The sequence below is a fragment of the Vulpes vulpes genome, chromosome 14 (assembly GCF_048418805.1).
Source record: "Vulpes vulpes isolate BD-2025 chromosome 14, VulVul3, whole genome shotgun sequence".
Lineage (NCBI taxonomy): Eukaryota > Metazoa > Chordata > Mammalia > Carnivora > Canidae > Vulpes > Vulpes vulpes.
In genome coordinates, this window is record NC_132793.1 from 60,869,324 (window position 1) to 60,891,873 (window position 22,550).

A 22,550-nucleotide genomic window follows, 5' to 3' on the forward strand; every position below is an offset into this window, starting at 1 on the left:
AAAACAGTTCAACATGAGACCAGAGGATATCCCAACAGCCACCAAAGTACAAGTGCCAGTACCAAATTATGGCATTGGATCCCACCACAGACTAGCAAGACAGAAAGCAAATCATGCCAGTGATTTTAAACAAGGGCAACTTAATAATAATAGAGCTGGGCTAGCTCTTGAAAACACTCAAGAATATTGGCTCATAAAAATTAGTTGAGAGCATCTCGATAATGTCCCTGCTTTAATTCACCACCCCCAGAAGAATCCCAAGAAACGGCTTGAGACTTGGTCACTAAGGGAGAGGACTGAGGCAGCTTCAGGCAACTCTTCAGAACTAGGTCTACTCTTTGTGACCACTATACTGGACAACATTCTTTTATTTTTTCTTCTGAAATCCCAAGAAATAACTATTAGAATAAATCCCATATAGAGCTCTGAAGGTTTATCAGTAAGCCCTTGCCCTGCAGGACTAAAATTTCACAAAGAAATTTGAGGAAGTATCCAAAGTAACAGTTTCTGTCACTTGTCGCTTAGAGTAAACTTAGTATAAACTTTCTCTTTCTTACATTGAGTTTTAAATGGCTGTGAAAATAAAACCATTTTATAAAATGTTAAGAATGCATATTTTTCGCGAGATCCAGAGAAATGCACTTAGATCATCTTATCATTACACTCCAAGTCTAGGACCAAAAAACAAACAAACAAACAAAAAAACAACAACAACAAAAAAAACCTTTGGAGGACTACTCTTTTCTAGATACTCTAAAACAATGGAGAACTGTGCAGTTGATATTTGAGGCAAATACTAAAAACAAAGGGGAGTTTCCAAAGACGCCTATAAATTAGAAAGAAATGGTTACTTCCGTAACTTAGGCTTGTTAGGACACATAACTCATTAGTTAATCTACGTTTGTTTTGCTTTACGAAACAATCCCTTAAAGGCATTCACCCACATACACCCATGAAGACTTTTCATACCTTGTTTTCTGTGGGATTCATACTGGAAGACTTGCTGGTGGAAGCAGAAGAGGCTGATGCCTAGAAAGTAAAGAAATAGAAAGTCTGATTCTGGTTTACCTACAAATACTTTGATACACACACACACACACACACACACACACACACACTTTGTCTTTCAGCTCCTCTTAACCATATTTGTTCTTAACTACCTTGGTTTTACCTCTTCTAGAGTACAACTTCCACAAAAGCCCAGTCGGCGATATTGCCCAGTGGGGACTTTAAAGAATGTTTAATAAGACTTTTGTCTATAACCAGACCAAATGGGTTCCAGTTTTGAGCGTAACTACTTCTGAAATAATCTTAGGCAATTTTCTGATCTTTAGTAGATAACTACGTTGTAAGTTTATTACGACCTGGTACGCAGAAGTGCTCAGTAAATATGTTAATTATTATCTGTATTACTTTCAGAAAGCACAGAGATTTTAAAATAAGGCAAAACTTTGTTCAACTGCAAGCTCTGCCAATGACTAGCCAACGACTGGTATAGTTTCCCAGCTATAAAAAAATGAGGCCAATAACACCGCTTTTAAGTATTTGAGATAATAAAATGTCTGGCATGTTGTAGGTGCTTATTAAATCACTAATGCATTATTCCTAAGATATAATACAAGACAGAAGGAGCAGGATGTAGTGCTGGAAAACAGATCTGGGAGGATCAGAACTGTCCTTTCAGTGTCATGTAAGGAAGAGAAGACGGGAGTAGGGTTGCAAAGGGGATACTGCTATATTAACTGTCTCATCCAGGCTCCTCCCTGGGAGGACAAGAGGTGATGAATGGTAAGTGAAGTTTCAAGACACACCATTCCTAGGGATGCAACGGGGTGGTGGAATGAGTCCCTGCAACCTCATCACCCAAGCAGGGAGATGTGCATAAGGATACTTGCATGGAACTGTTATGCTAGGACTTTTACTTGCATTACCCTGGTTAATATTAAATCTATCGCTACCTTTGGGAATTCCAACCTAGGCTCACGTAAACCTCCTTAATATTGAGTCTGTTAGGTTTTAGAGCTCAAGGATTCCATCTGGCCTAAGTTGCCTTCTCAAGTAACCGGCTGTCAGTAAACAGCTGCCACCCTGCCAGTAATACCCAGAGCCTGTCTCTGATGTCTGGCCCTGAGCCATTTCTGAGGCTAAGTCCCACGGCAGGATGAGCCCATCCTGGCTGGTTCCCCGGCTCCCCCCACCCACCACACTACCGCCCAAGGTGATTGTATGAACCTACCACATCTCATGGCCCAGGAAGAAAAACACCTTCCCCACAGACCTCACTTAATGTAGAGGACATTGGCACTAATGGTAAATTATCACAATTTATAGGTAAAAAGCCCAAAATTTTAGTATATTGATTTTTCAAACAAACCTTATGAACTTTATTCCTAAGTACCCTTAGGCACCTATTGGGTACCCCCTCACACCAAAATACACCAAACCTGGTCACTGTAGCAGGCATGGTGCTCTCTAACATTATCTTTGGGATAAAGAGCTAGAAGATGTACCAAGGTAGATTTTCCCATCAAATTAATGGACAAACACATAAATATTCATTTTCCCTTGAGGTTTAACTTGTGAAAATTAATGTACCTGTTTGCCACAGCCCATTCCTTTAATGAATTCCCTCAGTCATAGAAAAATCAAAGACCAAACACTACAAGAAAGTGCTTTTAGGGGTGCCCGGGTGGCTCAGCTGGTTACGCATCTGACTCTTGGTTTTGGCTCAGGTCATGGGTCATGAGATCAAGCCCTGCATTAGGCTCTGAGTTCAGCCAGGAGCCTGCTTGAGATTCTCTCCCTCTGCTCCTCCTCCTCCTCTCTCTCTCTCAAATAAATTCTTTTTAAAAAGTGTATTTAAGTTGCAAATCTTAGGTAAACATTATTTCTAAACCTCTATGCTTTATGAAAACATTCCTAAAATCACATAGCCTTGGAGTTTCCAATCTGCCCTACTACTTTATTAAGTGGCAGCTGGATGTGATCCTCAAATCCTATAGACTTTCAAAGCCCCCTCACCTGAGAACGGTAAAATCTACACAGATAGCCATCAATAAGCATGGAGAGGTAATCATGGGAATTTACCTGAAGGCCTTGGCAGCACCTTTTCTCAGCAGATCCCTCTGTGAAAGTTCTATCCCATCACAAAGCCACTAAATATTTTGAAACTGAAATAGGAAAGCTACTTCATGGGAACTGAAAATAAGGAAAATAATCCCACCCTATGGTGAACCCATTCAAGTCCCAGTAAACTCTGGTTTGTTGTATTTTATTCTATTTATAAAGAGAATAAACTTTTAATATTTATTATCTCTAGTGAGGGATTGAAAACATTTTCACTTCCAATCTTCTATGCTATTTAAATTTCTAATCATCGGTGTGAATAACTGATAGTTAACATTTTTTGAAGCGTTTATCCAAAAATCTTCGAACTGAAGCACTTTAAAGATAAACCTCTGCTAGGTTTTAAACAGTTGGAGAGGGGATCCCTGGGTGGCGCAGCGGTTTGGCGCCTGCCTTTGGCCCAGGGCGCGATCCTGGAGACCCGGGATCGAATCCCACATCGGGCTCCCGGTGCATGGAGCCTGCTTCTCCCTCTGCCTGTGTCTCTGCCTCTCTCTCTCTCTCTCTGTGACTATCATAAATAAAAAAAAATAAAAAATAAACAGTTGGAGAAAGCGCTATCTCATAGAGGTTAAGTGCCCTGTCAAATGTTCCACAGTTCACTGGACCCACAAGTATTTACTTATCCAGCATATAGTTGGTGCCAGGTGACAGGAACACAGTGGTGAACTTGCTAGACATGTTCCTGCCATTGTGGAACTTTCAGCCTCATCAGAGAGGCCATTAATAGAATAATCACTGCAATAATTACTTGTGGCGAGAGCTATAAAGGAAAATCACAGACTCCCATGAAAACATAGACCTGGCAATCAGAGTTAGTTCATGAGACAGTCGGGACAGGGGATGCTCAGGAAGTGATGTGGTGATTAAAGGATGAGTGGGCATCAGCCAGGCAAAGGCTGGCGAGGGGAGGGACAGGGAGCTCTGTGCCAGGGCTGGACCTAGGCCACCTGAATTCTGCACCAGTGACTCTGCTGCGTTACATGGGCAGTCTGGCTAACATCGAGGGCCAATTTTAAGCACAACCATCAGAGCTCATACACACCAAACTATCTCTGTGAGATTAGTGCTGGCAATCAGAATGAAGTGCAGCTCTAACAACACTCTCCCTCCCAAGTGACCCACGCAGAACTCTTCACATCCAGAGTATTATTGGTCACTTATAAGCTTAAAGCATAAATCAGAGTAACAAAAAACAGAGAAAAAGTATATTATAATCATTCTCCACCCACCCATTCAACCACTGCTATTTTAAAACCAACGACCTGGGGGCTGACTACACACAATGAGGACAATGCCAGCTCTGCCCTGCAAGAGCTTGCAGTCTAGAAACATAAACCCACAACAGGTTCATTTTACAAAAGAAGTGCTCCAACAGAGGTAGGAAAAGAATCCTATGTGACAAAACTAATGTTCGAGTTCTAAGCTTCAGGCCCATCTCAAATAATCTTGCTGTACTGTCAACTTGCACTAAAATAAACCAATGCTGATGAGAGAGTGATTGCAACCTAGAAAAAAACATTTAACCCTGTACTTAATATGACATGCATTTTTGGGCATCATTCAACAAAATCTCTTAAATGAGTTTACTTGCTACAGTGAGAAATTTGGAAATTCACTATAGTAAATGATTACAGATAGGAGGGAAGATGGCATGCTTTTAAGACTGACGAATGGATAAAGATGTGGGCCGTGGGCACACGTGCATGTGTGTGATGGAATATTACTCAGCCATCAAAAAGAATGAACCTTGCCATTTGCAACCACATGGATGGAAGTAGGGTATTATGCTAAGTGAAACAAATCAGAGAAAGACAAATACCATTTGATTTCATTCATATGCAGAATTTAAGAAAGAAAATGGATGAATATGGGGGTAAAAAAGAGACAAACTAAAAAATAGACTCTTAACTACAGAGAACTGAGGGGTGCTAGAGGTGAGATGTGGGGGGTGAAACAGGAGGGCACCTGTGATGAGCACTGGGTGTTATATGTAAGTGATAAATCACTAAATTCTACTCCTAAAGCCCAAATTACACTCTGTTAACTAATTCAAATTTATTTTTATTTTTTCAAAGATTTTTTTTTATTTATTCATGAGAGACATAGAGACACAGGCAGAGGAAGAAGCAGGCTCCTCGCAGGGAGCCTGATGCGGGACTCGATCCTGGGACCTGGGATCAGGCCCTGGGCCGAAGGCTAACACTCAACCATTGAGCCACCCAGCCAGTCCCAACTAATTAGAATTTAAATAAAAACTTGAAACAAAAAAGAAACTGCTTCCCCTTTGCACATCTATTTTGCAAAGGTCTCCCAAGGTCCTTTTACCTCTCTGACCCATCTTGGACAGATTGATCTTCTTGTGTTGCACTCTGGCTCCCATCTAAAGCAGACCAGAGGTGACTCCAGCTGTGTCACGCCCAAATCCTTTTTCTTGCCTGTAAAGACCCCCCAGGTTCTAATCTCTCCCCATCTCCTAGTGCAGAACAGCAGCTCCAGGCAGCCAGCCACCCCCATCTCAGAGCACATCTCACCCATCGCTCCCTTTTTATTTTATTCACACACGTGCTGCAGGTTGGTGCTGCTTCTCTTTGCAAAATACCCAACCTCCACATGCCCTTCCTTTCAGGTGCATCTCGCCAGCTCCCAGGCCCAGGATTATAATGTCCAGTAGCAGCAGCAGCAGCAGCAGCAGTCCCCATGGGCATCTTCTGCATCCACTTCCAGCACCTTATTCAGGCAAGGAACCATGTATCTGCCTCGGGAATCCCTCCTCCCTAGAGCACGTCCCTTTTGAAGGGCAGTCGTTGGGTACACTCCTCTGCTGACCCCAGTCTTACCCACGGTGGGTTTCTGTCCACAGCTGTTCCTGGACTCTGCAGGGTGTCTGGTAAGGACCAACCTCAACCACCGTGCGGTGCTGGTGCGACTGCAGAGGGTTGTGACCACCCACAGGCCCTGCTGGATGGGCTGGATTGGGAAGGTAAGGGCTCCCTTCGGAGGGTCTGGGTCCTAGGAACTTAGCTCATCCGTTCCACTGCCATTAAATCTGGCTGATGAAAATAATTATTTCCTCAGCTCCTCAGTTCTCCATCTACCACAAAAATAGAGCCCCCTCCCTTGCTCGGGGGTACCAGGAGGCTCCCAGGTCTTCGCAGGTGCAGCCAGCTGGCTTGCAGGAGTGCTTGCTGTCTTCCCCCACATCATTCGACCTCCTCTTGCTCTCCTCCAGCCCTGGCTGGCCTGGTACAGACAGCAGGCCAGCAGATGAGTCAATCGGTGCTCCTGAGCCCAACCCATCTTCCTGTCCCCACCCCTGCCGGGCAGCGTCCCCATGTCCTCCCACCCACAGCATGAACCACCCTTCCCACATCCGCCTGCCTCTGCTATGGAGCATTACTGGAACACCTGCCACAGGTATGCACATGCCTGTCGCACCTGCTGACCAATCCACAGTTCCATTCTGCATCCCCCGTGGCTGCTGTGCCAGAGCAACTCCCCCACCCTCTGAACCTGTTTCCTTCTGGAAGCCTCTTCCGATTGCTCCCTTCTTCTCTGTTTTGGCCTCAGTCACAAGCCCTCTGCCTTCTCTCTTACACTGATGCTTCCTCAGAAAGCTGATTTCTCCTAGGACTTTAACTACCATTCAGCACGTGAACAGTGCTCTACACAAGAGGCAGCCGAACTGCATCACCAGACTACGTTACTGTGCCTTAAGAGGAGAACGTCGAGAAAGACAGATGCAGGTTTAACTCCCTGCTCCAGCACTTATTAATCCACATTAACCTCCAGTAGCCTCCTTGGGAGTAAAACCACCTGCCTTGGCAGGTGCTCTAAGGGCCAAATGACATAATGTAAGGAACTCATCCGGCCCTGAATCACCTGGGTTCAGGCCCAGTGCTGCTTCCAGTGCTCATCACCATCCTGTCCTTGTCATCGCTACTACCACCTACACTCCTGGTCTAATCGCGCACCTCCCACACCTGGATGACATCAAGGCCCTCTAACAGTTTCCATGCCTTGTCCTCTCACCCCCTGGCCTGCTCCATTCTCTCACTTCCAATTCCTTCTTTGGCTGCCTAATTTATCTGAAAAAATGTGTGCCATATTCTCACTGTGATGAAAGAGTAAGCTCTCAACAGTTTCACACTGTGTCCTACATAAGGTCCAACGCCTTCTAACTGAACTTTAGGCTCCATTATTTATTCTAACATATTTACTCCACTATTTCTCTCACTATGACCCATACAGTGTCTTCCCTCCACCCCTCCTTCCCTCCGCCATGTTGAAGTCTCCTTAGTGTCTTATCATCTAAGTATGTCTTTACTTTGGTTATTAATTGATTGATAGACTTGGCGGGTCCCACACTAGGGGCATAAATATTCATGATTGTTAGGTCCTCTTGTTGGATAGGATGGTGTCCTTCCTGTCTCATCAGGCAGCATAATTCACTGGTTAAGTGTGTGATGGGGGTTCTGGGCTCTAGAATGTCTGGTGGAATTTCAGCTGATAGAGAATTCATGCGCGACCTCAACTAAATTACTGTGCCTCAGTGTCCTCCTCTGTGAAATGGGAATAGTAAGAATTGTCCCCCTATTCAGGTTAAGAGTAAGTGAGTTAATGCACATGAACTAGTTATAACATTGCTTGGCAAGCGGTGAGCAATGGGCAAACGCTGGTTAGTATTACCACCACCATCGCCATCATGCTCTCTTCCTCCTCTGGGCCTCTCATCTTGCTACTTCCACTGCCTAGGAAGGCTTTTCCCTGCTAAGGCCCCACCCATTCCTACCCTTGAAGATTTAGCTCAAGATACAACACCTGAATCTGCTTTAGCTCCTACTACCTTCTCAATCCCTATATATGTTTGTACTTCTCACTTGGACACTTAGTCACATTCTATGTTAGAGGGTTACTGAGCTCATTTCTAAGTATATATCACATGGTATCAATGAAGCTATAAACTGATCATGACACAGGGGCCATTTCTGCTCCCTACAATATCCACCATAGTGCTAAGTATATTAAGTATATAGTAGCGGAGAGGAGCTAAAGAAATCACTGTTGAGGGGTACCTGGCTGACTCAGCCAGAAGAGCATGCAACTCATTATCTCGGGTCATGAGTTCAAGCTCCACACTAGGTGTAGAGATTACTTAAATAAAACTTTAAAAAAAAAATCATTGTTGATTCCAACCTTTGATGGGATCATCATTTAAAGTTTCATTTTAAGGGACGCCTGGGTGGCTCAGTGGTTGAGCATCTGCTTTCAGCTCAGGGTGTGATCCCAGAGTCCTGGGATTGAGTCCCACACCTGGCTCCCTGCAGGGAGCCTGCTTCTCCCTCTGCCTGTGTCTCTTGCCTGCCTCTCTGTGTCTCTCATGAATAAATAAATAAAATCTTTTAAAAAAATAAATAAAATTTCATTTTAACAAAGACATAGGTTTTATTCTTAAAGATTTACTTATTTGAGAGAGAGGGAGTGAATCTGAGCAGGAGCAGGGGTGGGGGGAGGCAGAAGGAAAGGAGGAAAGAATCTCAAGCAGACTCCCTGCTGAGCCCAACAGGAGGGACCCCTCCATGATCAGGACCCTAAGATTATGACCTGAGCCAAAGTCAAGAACAGGACACTTAACCAACAGAGCTACCCAGGAGCCCCAAAGATAAAGCTTTAATACCTCTTTCTTAAGCTAGAATCAGGAACATAATTAAATTAGAAAACTTATCAGGCTCCCCACAGGGAGCCTGCTTCTCCCTCTGCCTGTGTCTCTGCCTCTCTCTGTGTCTTTCATCAATAAGTAATAAGAATAAAATCTTTTAAATAAATAGATAGATAACGAACTTAAGTTTCAGCCTGCTGACTTCTCAGTGGCCCTGACTCCATAAGCAAGCCCATTAAACCTGCTAAGCATCTAGTTTTCCACAATGGGAACCCTATGCACTCTACACAGTTATCGTGGGGGGTCAAGTTAGATACCAAACATTAAGACAATCTGGGCAAAACACAAAAATAAATATTAAACATTTTCTAAATTAAATAAGTAACTGATTTTTAACTTTTCAAACTAGTTCTGCTAGATGCACATGAGAGAACCAAATCATTCGTTACTGAACCACAAATAAGATCTTACTCAATAACACATCTCAAATAATAAGAGAAAGAAAGAAAATGATGGATTTTTTTTTTATAAAGAAGTTCCTTCCTCATAGAATTATAAGACAGACCTGAACTTGAACTCCACAAGGTCAGGGGCCGTGCCCGGCTCAGCTGTTGCACATCCCCAGAGCCTGGCAACAGTTGTTGCCTAACAAGTATTTGCTAAATAAATGATGAATTTGTGCATGAATACACACAAGGGTATTATCTGATGGCTCAAAAGCAAAAGTACATAAGTTTTACTCAAGCACCAGAAATTTTATTCAAAGCACAAATCAGAGAACTGGTTGGAAAAACATAATTTAAACATCGAGTCATTTCCCTCACCACTGCCTTCAAAAGGGAGCTGTACAAATTTAAAAAGCATGTATACACAAAAACATCCCTCAGCTGCTTCCTGAAAAACACCTGGAACAAACAACAGGCAGCAGAAGAGGGGCTTTTTGAGCAAAGCACGGACATTCTTCAGAAACACTGTTTACGGGACCAGATTTACATTTTTCTTTCTGTAATGGCAGGTTATTCACTTCAGGAAATGAATATGCAGAGGTTTAAGTTTGTCTGTCGTTTGCCATGCTGTCCAACCAGGGCACACATTCTTGCAATGCCTTTAATTATTTAGCGTGATAATGGTGCTCTTGGGGAGGGCTTCGGTAGTCACCCAACAAAGAACAATGGTGCTTAATTGTAACACAAGACATGATTCCAATGAAACAAACAATGGATCATCTAGGAATGAAGGGGAGCCATCTCTTTGAGGGAGAACACGCAGATCTACTTCGTGTCAAAGGATCTACTTATGGCACCAACTTACACCCCAGAGTGTACGTAATACGAGATAAGGTCGATTGTGATAGGATCTTAAGTACAACATGATGTTACAAGGGATGAGAAGAGGGAGATTACTTCTGACATGTGTGTTTGGAAGATGGTTAGGAAAGGCTTCACAAAAGAGAATGAAACTCTTATTTACTGTGGCGTCATCAACAGGGAGGTGGGGACCACAGACTATCCTGTACCAGGAACTGTGACAGGTGCTTTGTGTGTCTGATTTCAGTAGATCTTCAAAAAAATCCTAGGCGGTAACTATTATTAACTGTGGGTTTTTAAAAAAATTTATTTATTTATTCATGAGAGACGCAGAAAGAGACAGAGAGGCAGAGACACAGGCAGAGGGAGAGAGAAGCAGGCTCCATGCAGGGAGCCTGATGCAGGACTCGATCCCGGGTCTCCAGGATCCCACCCTGGGCCGAAGGCGGCGCTAAACCGCTGAGCCACCAGGGCTGCCCATGTGTTTTATAAATGAGAAAACTAAGGCTCAGAGAAGAAGTTAAGTAACTTATCTAAGATTTCACACTTAAGAAGTAGCAGGGCTTGGATTTAAGCACAGCTATGACAGAGATGCCCATGAACTTTGCTTTAACAAGTGGACTCTTCTTTCTCCAAAATTAAAATATCTGAGAGATAGAGGCTAAGACAGGACAGTCATTCCAAGTGAGCAAAACTACTTGAGCAAGCCTCAGAGGTGGGAAGAGATACTCAGTCCTGCGTGCGGTAGGTGAGATGAAGTAGAGTACTGCAAAATGAGGCGATCTGAACACTCAGCGGGAAACAGGATTCCATCTCAACCGAGTAGACTGTACATTGAGGAAACATATTAAAAGGGACACACAAACTTAAGATAAAAATAGAATTCTAGGCTCTTCTTGCTCTTGGAAGAGGAGAGCACATGAAGTTTTGGCCTCTGATGCAACATGTGGGCAAACCTCAAAATAAACATCCAAACGTTGCCTGGCAACCATGACAATAGCCACAGCTCCTCTGGGAGCTAAATCCACGCCAGAGATTAGAGAAGTTTTGACCACACCCTATGTGTGTCTGATGATTAGCTCTGACACTGGGCCACCCCAAGTACTCAAAAAAAAAAAAAAAAAAAATCCACAAAAGGCATGAAGTCAAACTTCTGGTACAGCAACTTGGACTGCTTTGCACACCCAAGTTTTCCAGTGTTTGTTTCTGTTTTCTGGAATGATAATTATTATGTGGGCAAAGGAAAGGGCAAGCTGCACAGCGTAGTTCAGTCATCAAAGAGTAGAAAAGAGCAGCTTTTTTTTTCTGAAGTTGTGTTCACCTTCTCGGGATTCTAGTTGCTTTTTTCTGATGCATGAAATAACTCCAACTATGTCTGACTTTGTCCAAGATAAAGCAAAGAAGTTATATGGAAAAGACAGCGTATTTTCCTCTTCTTATCCCTACCTTACAAAAGGTCTGTCTGGCCAGGACTTCCATAAGACTGTGAGTCAAACGATTTCAGCATAATAAAATATACATAGTGAACAATGAGGAGGACTGCCCTTGACGAGCTGTGTGACCTTGAGTCTTAACCTCCCTAGAACACCATTTCCTCATCAGTAAACTGTTAGGCCGGAGAATTCTATAGTTCAGCAACTCTCTGATATTCTATGCTATAATGATGTGAGGCTTATTAAATAGTGTACCCAATGATAGATGTTCAAATGGCAAATAGGGGTGGTTAGCCTCCCACACACCTGGGGTCGAATTCCAGCTTGTAACTTCAGCAAGCTACTCAACTTTTCCAAATACGGGTTTTTAATTTGTTAAATGGGTATAAAAACAGTGAGGATTAAATGAGGGTATGTTTATAAAGTGCTTGGCTCAGTGCCTAGCACGTGGTAAATCCAAATCAGAGATTTTTATTTATTTTTTTAATTTTTATTTTATTTTTTATTTTTAAAGATTTTATTTATGTATTCATGGGAGACGGGGGGGGGGTGTGGGGGGGGGGGGAGCAGAGACACAGGCAGAGGGAGAAGCAAGCTCCATGCAGGGAGCCCGACGTGGGACTTGATCCCGGGTCTCCAGGACCATACCCTGGGCTGAAGGTGGTGCTAAACCACTGAGCCACCCGGGCTGCCCCAAAGCAGAGATTCTTAAAAATTTTATTAATACCAGCCACCCTAGGGCAGCCCTGCTCTGAGAAGTTACTCACAAATGTTATTTACCTCTCTCAATGAAAAAAAGGGTGGTATTGTTTTACATTATGGTATTTTCTTTGGATTCGATCTACATTCTAGATCTATATTCTAGATCTACATTCTATTCAATGCAGGAACAAGAATTTTGGTAGCAGAAGCACAGATTTGTATAAATCCTAAAAGATTATGCCCTCATTAATGCATATATGGTTACTGAGAGCATGATTACTGTACAAAAAAAAAAAATTCTGAGCTCTGTCTCAGAACCTTTCAGCTTGGCTTCCATGGGGCTTTCAAATTCATTCCTCAGGTGTAGGCCTAATGGAGAACGAGAGAACTTGAGAAATTTTATAAGTCCTTATGTTATAAAACCAACTTCTAACCTCAATCTCTACAAGGATGACAAACTCTAACAGAAAACTAGAGGGAAGTTATGAAGAACCAATCATGTGGAAATTGAGGTATGGCCCTGCCACATGACCATCTAGCTTCCCAAGTGAAGCACGGCTTGCTTACATAATAGGAATGATAACAAGGCTGCTATCAAACTGTCCAAGCTGATTTTCAAATAATTAAGATGAAAATATAAAGTGAAATCAAATGTCATTACAGAAACCATATATGCAAAACAAATTCACAAATGTCTACTGACAGCATGTTTAATATTTTCAAATCTTAAAGAAGTACTGCTGTTTAGTAGTTAGGAGAATGGCTCTCTAGGCAGACACCTGAGTTTGAATTCCAGCTCTCCTACCAGTTGTGTGAACTTAAGCAAATTCCTTAACTCCTCTGAATCTCAGTTTCCTCATCTATAAAACAGGAATAATAATAACAGTACCTTTCACTGCACTTTATCCCACTTTCTCCTAGGGAAAAAAAATCAATTAAATAGAAGAATGGATTTTATTTTATTTTTTAGATTTTATTTATTTATTTATTCATGAGAGACACACACACAGAGAGAGAGAGAGAGAGAGAGAGAGAGAGAGAGGAGCAGAGACACAGGCAGAGGGAGGAACAGGCTCCATGCAGGGAGCCCGATGCGGGACTCGATCCCAGGACTCCAGGATCACGCCCTGAGCCAATGGCAGGCACTAAAGTGCTGAGCCACCCGGGATCCCCAAGAATGGATTTTAAAAGTAAGTTTCATCTGAAATGGATGTAATTGATTATTTGAATTGATGAACATTGCTGCTTATCTAAGTTCTGTATTTCCTACATAAGGAACTTCTCAGTTATGTACTATTTAATCTTCAATTTTAAAATTTCATGTTCAAAGATGGCTAATTTATCCATTCTCTGCTGTCTACTTAAGTGTCTAATGAAACTCTGTCAACAAAACTATGATTTGCTAATTCCAGTGCACAATACTCCCTTTCACGCAAAAAGGAAACCTCATCCATCAGAGAATTTCAGCCATATTAAGATACTGAGTATAACAATAGAGAGAACACAATATTGATTTCTAGTGCTTTTTTGAATTTTAGATACACATTCCTCTTTCTGTTATTTAAACTACCTAGATATAAGCCACTGAGTGGAAAATGTTATAAGACCAGTCCACTGAAAAGAACATTGGAATCAAATAAAACCTTGCTATCTGTGTGACCCAAGGTATATTATTTAATCTCTTTGGGCCTTAGTCTTCTCGTTTATAAAATTGTCCTAGTACCCTCTTACCTAGTTGCAAAATATGCAAGCAACTCTTTAAAAAAATTTTAAGTTTATATATTTTTAGTAACCTGTACACCAGCACGGGGCTCAAACTCATGAACCCAGATCAAAAGTCAGTGTGGTCTTCTGATGGAGACAGCCAGGTGCCCCACAAAATTTGTAACTCTTAAGAGGATTCAATGAAACCCTTTGTAAATCACTTACCACCATAGTTGTTAAATAATTAATAAATATATGATGTCATTCTATTTATTTTTAAATGTCTAGATCCTGGAAATGTCTTCCAAATGACATACATTCTATTGGACCTAACCCTTCCCCCAGAGCATTCTAGAATTATTTTCAGATTATCAGCACTAGCTAGAATGTTGTTAAGCTTTTATTTTTTCCTATTGATTGTCTCTCCATTTTGAACAGTAAACAAACCTTCAGTTCCCCAGTCTGTAGGAGAATGTGGAGAAGTTACACATACACAGGGAAGATATGGTTTAGCACTAGTTCAACTAGAAGTCTGTTGGGGTATTGTGAAAAGATTTTAGTTGCAAATATGTACATCACTGTTCATCACATTCAATCTTTGGAAATATTTGAAGAGATATAAGAATATGACTGTCGGAAGGACTACAGAGGGAAACAATTCTAATTTGTGAGGCTAAGAATCCTATCTCACCATGAAAACATTATATGAGAGTAATTCAGCACCAATCACTGCAATAATTAGAAGATTCTTGAAGGCAAGGGAAGGCTCAAACTCAATAGCTAAAAGAAATCAACCTTTCCTTTTGGATCTCTGAATATTCAGCAAGGAGGAATGCTGTTTCTTAGTGATGTAGATACTTTATGGCTAAAATCCCCAAGGATGATTAATTACTGATTGATTTAAAACTTACATTTACAGTAAGATATCTTATGGATGGTAATTTATTTTATAATACTGCTAGGGAAAAATAATCACTAATATGAGCTGTAGAAACTGTGAAATAGTTTGTAATTATTTAAACATTTTGTATTAAAAACATGCACAATGTTTGCTGGCAATCAAAGTTATGTCAAACCACTGTGCAACGTAACTGGCCAAGCTCGAACACCTTAGCTCGGTGATTCTTGGTCCAGGACAGGTCACTCACAGATAGTACGGGAGGAGGAGGGAGACAATGAACACTCAGAAACCTATGAAGGGGAAAGAGTAGGAGGAAGAGGGAAGAAGGGCTGTGGACTAAAAAGCTGTAAGCCTCTCAGGTGGTTCTGAACCTCCTTGATGCTGAGCATCACTGCTTTAGATAGTTGAAAACCAGATGGCTTTATAGGGAGGTCAGTGAAATAACCATTATTTTCTACCATCCATTATCCACTGGCACCTTTTTTCCTGGTGACAAACTTAGTCTCTTCATACTTTCACTGAGCCACAAGGAAGGAAGCAGACTACATAAGATATTAGGATAGATTAACAAAATTATTTTGCAAAAATACTTTCCAGCCAGTTTTTAAAGGAAGATTTTGGGTGCTGATATTGCCAGTCCACGTTAATGAGAAGCCTAGATGTTCCCTAAGAAGACGGACCTGCAATACCTCAACAATATTCATCCTCTCCAGTCTATGTGTTCTAAAACCCAGGGACATTTGGTACCTGTGATTATGCCTCTATCGCCTTGTCTTACACTGTAAGGCAAGAGCATGCAACAGACATCTCCAATCCCAATGCTGCTATCATTTTATAGGCAGATATTCTGGACCAAGAGAGAAATTCCTAATGCTACACACATCCAGTATGCAGCTCAGCTGTAAGTGTGTGTGTGTGTGTGTGTGTGTATAAATGATCCAATTTTCAAATGACTAATCAAATTTTTAGAAAAATAATTATTTGTCTATTTTTGTAGATTGGGGTCTAAAACTCAAATGAAAATATGTGCTAGGTGATGTGAATGAATCAAGTCAGTATGAAGAGAGGGTAATGGGCTTGGTGACAAAGTAGAGCGTACATTCCCCATCTAAAGGCTTTCAAACATTTAAAATACATTGTGCATGCCTAAAAATATTAGTCTGAATTCTGACAGGAGATGCCCTTTCTATTCCAGGTACATAGAAAGAGTTACTGGATAAGTTTTGACATAAAAAATTAAAGATAGGGATCCCTGGGTGGCTCATGGGTTGAGTGTTTGCCTTCGGCCCAGGGCGTGATGCTGGGGTCCCAGGATGGAATCTCACATCCGGCTCCCTGCATGGAGCCTGCTTCTCCCTCTGCCTGTGTCTCTGCCTCTCTCTCTCTCTGTCTCTCATGAACAAATAAATATTTTTTTAAAAATTGAAGACAGCGATAACTAAAGAGATGATGAATATAAAAGAGAAGTTATGAATCATGGAAGACGAAAACTCTGGCTACCAGTTTCAATCCTCCGCTGTAGACCAAGCCCTTTGATACATCTCTGTAAATAAAATATTATGAGAAGATGCATGTGTCAAAGCATGCAAGATAATTACATATTTTAGCATGAGTATAGTTATATTCCAGGATTCTGATGACGACTAGCTACAGTAATGGAGTTGTATCAAAATACTTTATTTGGCATGTTGGATATAAACACAATTTTCCATTTTCATGATAAAGGGGAAATATAAAAAGCACACGTAAGTGAAAAAGGTGAAAATAATTCTACTCCCCACTACTTTCTCTGGCCACCCTCTTAGCATAGGTAATAAACATTATGCAATAGACCGAGCCCCTGATTACTCTGTAGGAACGGGGATCTCTGACCCCTCCAGTAACACCTCTGTTCGGAGCAACTCCAAAGGCTCCAAGGTCTGGTCTAGGTCTTTATTCTTGTATCACTTGTGCAGGGGACCTCAACCCATCATGGAATCCAGAGGGTTTACAGAATCAAAAGGCTACACTTGCATGCTAAGCTGGCCTCAATCTCTTATGGGACTTTTGAGTGAAATAGAACTGGTCTAGGCGTGGCTTGTGGGTCATGATCACTAATCAGTGAGTTCATGAGGAAACCTCAGTATGATTCAGGAGTCTGAGCTCCTGTGGGTAAGTAGAATTTTTAGTAAATTCACTGAGATCTTACTGCATTGCTAAGGCCAGAGGAAGATTGCTTATGGAAAGGCTCTGCATAGTCGGACTTGCTTGTTAGAACAGGTGGTTACCAACTTTACCGGCGTACAAATTTATCTAGAGAGCTCATTAAGCCAGAGATTCCTCCTCGATTCTGACTGGGTAAGTCTGAGGGGGAGCCTGGGAAATGTCCATTTTTAAATAAGTATCCCAGGTGAATTTGATGCAAATGCTCTCCAGACGACACATCATCAAATACTGTCTTAGAGAATTTCAAAGGGGCTCAGCACATCCTACAAGATTGGGAGAGCTCTAGGGCTATAGATTAGTCTGGAATCAGCCTACTGGCCTGTATTCTCTGTCTGAAAACCAATAACCTTCTCCTTAGCGTGCTTTAACAAATATCTGCAATTGAGGAGGCTTTGCTTTTAGATGACTTTCATAGTCTTCATTCCTTAGGAAACCATCAGCAACATATCTCTAACATTTCACTACGTCTTAGGTGGAACTATTTTTTTTCCCCAAATGTGAGCTACTTAATCAATTGGTCTGCTTTAAATAAAACCCCACAGTCTGTGCTTTCCTGTACACGTGCACATCTTTGTAACTTCTTTTTCATTATACCTATCAATGTTCTTATTTTAGAAAGTATATGAATCTGGAATATATGTCTTAGCATCAATGTGTCTAACTAAATAAGAGGAACGTATTTAATCCTGTAGTTTTCCTGATATATTGAATTAATAATCTGCCTACTAGGAAAGTACAATGGTTGTCACAAACAATTGCATTTTGTTTTCTATGTGAATGGCTTTTAACTTCAAAATGTTAGGGGTGCGAGATGCCTGGGTGCCTCAGCGGTTGAGCATGTGCCTTTGGCTCAGGGCGTGATCCCAGATTCCTGGGACCCAGTCCCACATCTTGATTTGAAAAATAAGACTGGTTTTATCAAATGAAAAAAGATGAATAGGAACCCGTTTTCTTCATTCAGAGAACAATCAAGGAACTAAATTCATCACTAATACTGTATAATCAACTCTTCTAGTGCAATGGGAATTTTTTTAAAGCATGTGAATGGAACCACAGCTAACATTTATACTTGACTGTGCTGCTTCATTAACACTGCCCTGCAGTCCGCAAAGCTCACCTGTTTATAACAGACACCAAGGGTCCTTGCAGTGCCTACATGGATTCCCAGCCCACCCTCACTGCTACCGGCCGCTTACCCTTTCTCCATCCATCAGCCGATGCGGCCTTTCCCACTTCGGCATGACTTTGCTAACTGTCACCACTTTTATGCTATAATGTCTTCTGGGACCCAGACATCACTCCCTTCCCACCACATTCCCAGCAACAAATGTCCTTTTAAATACTGAAAAAAAATCAGCGTGCAAAAGTTGAATTCGATGCCCACAAACACACTAGGGAGAGACACTCAATAGCTCTTCATTAGAAAATAGTCTCTGCCTTTGAGCAGCAGATGCCACTCCTTAAGGACCTTCTCTGCAATGCAGAGGTTTTCGCCCTACACAACACCTCAGCCAGCAGACACTTTCCAGGGTGGCTGGTTGAGCATTCCGGTTCCTCCCGATGTATACAGGTGGGTTCCTAGAAGACTAGTCAGAGAACCCAAGGCCTTGCCCCTTAAAGAAGTTTCCTCAACTCCGCCTCATGTTCTCAAGCTGTAATAGAGGAATAAACAATTTGCCTCTTGACCCTACGAGCACAGGAGAGATTGTGAAATCTCTATGAATACATACACCTTGCATTCTTGAAAGACAAAGTACCCCTGAGGGATGTTATGGGACCAGTCTCGGGTCGTGTTCAAGGAAACAGAACCAGAACATGTTGCAGCATATGCCACACCGCACCCTGCACGTATCAGGTATGGGCAAAGGTTACCCAGAGTGAGCTCATCCTCTAAAACGGAGGTCAGCGCAGTAGGGACGGCAGGGCTGGGACGCGAGGGGAAGGGGAGGGGCTGAGCCATAAAACTGCCAAACCAAACAGAGCTGCTGATTCTCTTCTTTGCATTTTTTTTTCCAGGTCACACAAATCCCTGGTTGAGGGGCCCACCCGCGCATCAGGGCCACCAGACACATTCTCGGTGGAGGAGCCCGCAACAGTGTCCCCAGCAGGGAGGAGGGGCGGGCAAGCGACACCCTGCAGCTTGGGGCCCTTCTGGAAGCGGTGCACCTGCGGGCTCCGGAGGCCGGGAGGGCGCGGGGGGCGGCTCGGTACTCACTCGGCGCCCGACTCCGCGGCCCAGGCACTCGGGTGGCTCCTCAGGGCGTCTGCATCGCCGCCCGGCTCGGCCCGCGGCTCCGGGGACCTGGGTGGAGCCTCCGGCCGCAGGAGCCACGGGGCGGCCCCGGACGCGACGCAGCCGCTCCCCGCGCCCCGCCCCGCCCCGGCCCCGCCCGCCCGGGAAGCCTCGCCGCCGGGGGCAGCCCCCGCTGGAGCCCGAGGCCCCGATAGAGGCAGCCAAGGGGGCGCCCTTGCAAACACGCCTCCCAAATACCCCTTCTCAAGCTGAACAGCAAGTTCATCAGGGCCGCCGCCCGGGATTCGCGAGTCCTCAGGCCTCCAGGGGCAGAGGGGGTATTTTATTTTATTTTATTTTATTTTATTTATTTATTTTTTTTAAAGATTCATGAATATTTTATTTCTATATCTAGAGCATGTTTTCTCAATCTCTTTTTTTTTAAATTAATTTTTATTGGTGTTCAATTTACCAACATACAGAAAAACACCCAGTGCTCATCCCGTCAAGTGTCCACCTCAGTGCCCGTCACCCATTCCCCTCCAACACCCGCCCTCCTCCCCTTCCACCACCCCTAGTTCGTTTCCCCGAGTTAGGAGTCTTTATGTTCTGTCTCCCTTCCTGATACCTCCCAACATTTCCTTTCCAGAGGGGGTATTTTAGAGAGCAGTTGCACCGTCAAATTTCTGCTGAATTATCGCACATGTTATCTTATTCTGATTTAAAATATCACATACGAAAAATGGACTTTAAGCCAATGAATAAAATGAGAATTCATAAGTATGTACTGCTATGAATGTATGAATGAATGAATGAATGAAGGGAGGGAGGGAGGAAGGGAAAAGAAATGCTCTTTGTTCTACAAGGATGGCAACTGATAAATACAGAATGAATGGTAGTGCTAATAGAAAAGAGGAAATCTGAAAAGAAATGTGGAAAGCCCACTTTTCCCAAAGCCACACGCCAGTCACAGTAAAGACTCTGGACACTGATCCTGGGGTGTGTCCGGAGGAGGAGGAGGAGGAGGAGGAGGAGGAGGAGGAGGAGGAGGAGGAGGAGGAGGTGGTGGCGGTGGGTGACTGGGGAGCTGAGACCTCTGGCCTAGCTGGTGACAGCTGAGCAGTGACTCAGGGCTGCTTCCAGCCAAAGCAGAGGTGACCGCCAGCTGGCATGAGAAAGGCAGAGAGCTCATGGGCACAGCTTTTACGCACACCAAGCAGAGAAGGTGGGGTCCCTCTACTTTCTCAGCAAGGTGTTCCTCACAGCCACCTTATTAATTTTCATTTTTTGTTTACTTCTGTTAAGTAAAGCTGGTGAAGTAAGAGCCCTTCTGAGTCTAATATTTTATGATTCCCTGAGCAGAAGACCTTGTCCTTAAAATTATTCTCAATGAAAACACAGTTTAAAGATTCCTTATTTAAGAGTGCCTGGGTGGCTCAGTTGGTTAAGCTGCTGCCTTTGGCTCAGGTGGTGATCCCAGGGTCCTGGGACCCAGCCAGCATCAGGCTCTCTGCTCTGCAGGGTGTCCACTTCTCCCTTTCCTTCCTCCCCTCCCCAGGCTCATGCTCTCTCTCTCTCTCAAATAAATAAATCTTTTAATAATCCCTTTTTTTTATCATTAGTATTTTCTTTTCTTTTAATTTTTTTAAATTAAGCCTCAGCTCATATAGGTTTCATAGGCATTCATTTCCCCCATGACAAAAAGACCACAGGGTGACTTATTTGGGTCACACCCCAATAGGGATGAGTCCTGGGTACCGCAGCCCCTAGTTGGGCAGCACGTCTTCCTCACTGCAGGTGAGGGATCCTGTGCTCCTCAAGGGTGCAGACGAGTAATTACATGCTATGAAATAAATTTTTGTCTTATCTTGCTGTACCTGTAGAAAGAGGCTCCTTTTCTCAGAAATGAAGAGGGATGTTATTACTTCCTAATGTGCTTTGTCTACCTTTGAGGTTCATCCTTTCTTCCACTGTGGTCCTCAGATCATCTGCATCTGACACTCCTGGGGGTAGCTATTAAATATATAAAAACCCTGGGCCTCACTCTACCCTCTTGAATCAGAATTCTTGGCTTGGAATCTGAGGATCTGTATTTATACCACTTTCTCCAATCACTGTTTAGGTAATCTAAGGTACAGGTAGTCTGAGCTACCGGTAATCAGAACAATTCAGCATCCTTGCTTCCCAAAGTGTAGTTGCTAGACCAGCAGGAACAGGAGCAACTAAGAGTTTGTTAGCAGAGCAGTATCTCAGTCTCACTGTAGACTTCCTAAATCAAAATCTTCGTTTTAATAAAAACCCCACTGGTTCAATGCGAATATTAAAATATGAGACTTACTTCTCTGAATCTTGTTTTCCAAACATTGGTTGCTTGTGCATTGCCTATAATATTTGTAATTGACTATATAAATGTTTTACATTTACTTAATATTTGAAAAACTGGATTTACTTTTTAACTTTTAATTTAGCCTGACTTAAGGAAAACTATCCTTGGGATCATGAGTTTGAGGTGCTAGTTTATTTTTTGGCACATTAAAATATATACATGATTATTAAAATAAAAATGCTTGCCAACTTAACACACAGAGTCCGCCTCCAAATCACATGTGGTACCTGTGGGTGAGGCCGACATTAAATGCCAGAACACACATAGTTTATTCAGCCTCTCAGTAATCTTATGAATGAGAAAATTAGCACCTGAGAGGAGAGCTATTTTTTTTTTTTTGAGAGGAAAGAGCTATGCCAACATAGCTATTTATGGCAAAACCAGGAGCAAAATCACAAAAGAATTCTCTGATGGGGGCTTATTCCTTTGCATATCTTCTCCTCTGCTGCTGGGAGAAAAGTTGTCTGTATCTTCTTCTGTTTTATTATTATTATTTTTAAATGTATTATTATTTTTTTACTTATTCATGAGAAACACAGAGAGAGACAGAGACAGAGACAGAGAGAGGCAGGCAGACACAGGCAGAGGGAGAAGCAGGCTCCATGCAGGGAGACGGACGGGGGACTTGTGGGACTCGATCCCGGGACTCGATCCCGGGACTCCAGGATCACTCCCTGGGCCAAAGGCAAGCGCTAAACCACTGAGCCACCCAGGGATCCCCTCTTCTTCTGCTTTAAAGCTCTAATATTGCCGAATGACATATCATGATTTATTTGTATTCCTGTTCAGTTAGGCAGTTCTCCTGTTTTCCTTTCTATAGTAGATATGTCAGTTGGCAGCTGGCCACACATTTGAAAACCCTTACTACATATTAATAAATTTCCCACCTAATCA

At 42.7% G+C, this 22,550-nt stretch overlaps 1 protein-coding gene across 50 annotated transcripts in view; it reads right to left on the minus strand.

Annotated features, from left to right (window-relative positions):
* Positions 1-22,550, minus strand: part of CAST (calpastatin) — a 111,135-nt gene that overhangs the window by 53,001 nt on the left and 35,584 nt on the right. For 36 of the 50 annotated variants that reach the window (XM_072736710.1, XM_072736720.1, XM_072736708.1 and 33 more), the window contains exon 4: positions 970-1,029. In XM_072736710.1, the coding sequence (XP_072592811.1) occupies positions 970-1,029 (60 nt within the window). Of the gene's footprint in view, positions 1-969; positions 1,030-19,252; positions 19,408-22,550 lie in introns of those variants that run through there. The other 14 variants (XM_072736744.1, XM_072736743.1, XM_072736738.1 and 11 more) reach the window with 3 other exon arrangements.